Here is a 1,399-nt window from a genome sequence, read left to right as displayed (position 1 = left end):
TTATTGAACTCCTCCTCAGATGAAGTCACCTTTTGGTGAGCATTTACATGGGACACAAATATCTTCATGTCCTCTGACCATTTGGAGAGATCTATCCACATACTTCTTCCCAGATGTCTTTCTCACCAATTTTCCAATCGTGATCTTTCCAGGTCCCTGACCATCCAGCCAATCCATTGGCTACAGCCCATGAGTCAGTGAACAATCGTACATCTGGCCATTTCTTCTTCCAAACAAACTGTAATACCATGTGTACTGCCCGAAGTTCTGCCCACTGTGAAGATTTTTCGTCACCTGTATCTTTCAGGGTTGTCCTGGAAAGGGGTTGTAATGTTGCAGCTGTCCACTTCTGGGTGGTGCCTGCATAACGTGCAGAGCCATCAATAAACCAGGTCCTAGTCTTCTCTTCTTCAGTCAGACAATCATAGGGAACATCCCATGAGGCTATAGGCGCATGCTTGGCAGCAGATGGGATTGTCACAGGGGTGGAAACCATAGGCATTTGAGCAACTTCTTCATGTAACTTGCTTGTGCCCTCAGGACCTGCTCTGGCTCGATCACGTATATACCACTTCCATTTGATAATTGACTGCTGCTGTGCATGTCCTACTTTATTACTTGAAGGGTCTGATAGCACCCAGCTCATGATGGGTAGTTCATGTCACATACTAACTTGGTGTCCTATTGTCAAACGTTCAGTTTGCACTAAGGCCCAATAGCAGGCCAAGAGCTGTTTTTCAAAGGGAGAATAGTTGTCTGCAGATGATGGTAGAGCTTTGCTCCAAAATCCTAAGTGTCTCTTCTGTGATTCACCTACAGGAGCCTGCCAGAGGCTCCAAACAGCATCTCTATCTGCCACAGACACCTCAAGTACCATCGGGTCTGTTGGATCATATGGTCCAAGTGATAGAGCAGCCTGGACCTGTTGAAGAGCCTTCTCCTGTTCCAGGCCCCACACAAAGCTAGCAGCTTTCCGAGTCACTTGGTAAATGGGCCTGAGTAGCACACCCAAGTGAGGAATGTTTTGTCTCCAGAATCCAAATAGACCCACTAAATGTTGTGCTTCTCTCTTGGTGGTGGGAAGGGCCAGGTGAAACAACTTATCTTTCACCTTAGAAGGAATATCTCTGCATGCCCCACACCACTGGACTCCTAAAAATTTCACTGAGGTAGATGGTCCTTGAATTTTGGTTGGATTTATTTCCCATCCTCTGGTACGCATATGTGTTACCAATGAGTCCAAAGTGGTTGCTACTTCCTGCTCATTTGGTCCAATCAGCATATACTGCTGGCCTTGCCAACTGAAAGAAAATTGCTTCTGGCAGTCCTTGTGGACAGGTACTGAGAAGAAGGCATTTGCCAGATCAATGGCTGCATACCAGGTGCCAGGAGATGTGTT

The 1,399-nt window shown here is 46.5% G+C and overlaps 2 protein-coding genes across 42 annotated transcripts in view; one reads left to right on the top strand and one right to left on the bottom strand.

Annotated features, from left to right (window-relative positions):
• Ptprd (protein tyrosine phosphatase receptor type D) overlaps positions 1–1,399 on the top strand; it is a 2,240,535-nt gene that overhangs the window by 885,075 nt on the left and 1,354,061 nt on the right. The window lies entirely within an intron of this gene.
• Positions 9–1,396, bottom strand: LOC116095272 (the record flags this gene model as incomplete). The annotated part of the gene is given in 2 exon segments (XM_031376744.1): positions 9–109; positions 112–1,396. Coding segments are annotated over 2 exon segments (1,386 nt in total), but the record flags the coding sequence as incomplete, so codon positions are not given.

This window comes from Mastomys coucha, unplaced genomic scaffold (assembly GCF_008632895.1).
Source record: "Mastomys coucha isolate ucsf_1 unplaced genomic scaffold, UCSF_Mcou_1 pScaffold18, whole genome shotgun sequence".
NCBI classification, from domain to species: domain Eukaryota; kingdom Metazoa; phylum Chordata; class Mammalia; order Rodentia; family Muridae; genus Mastomys; species Mastomys coucha.
Note: the sequence above shows the minus strand (reverse complement) of the source record. Positions and strands in the feature narration are given on the sequence as shown.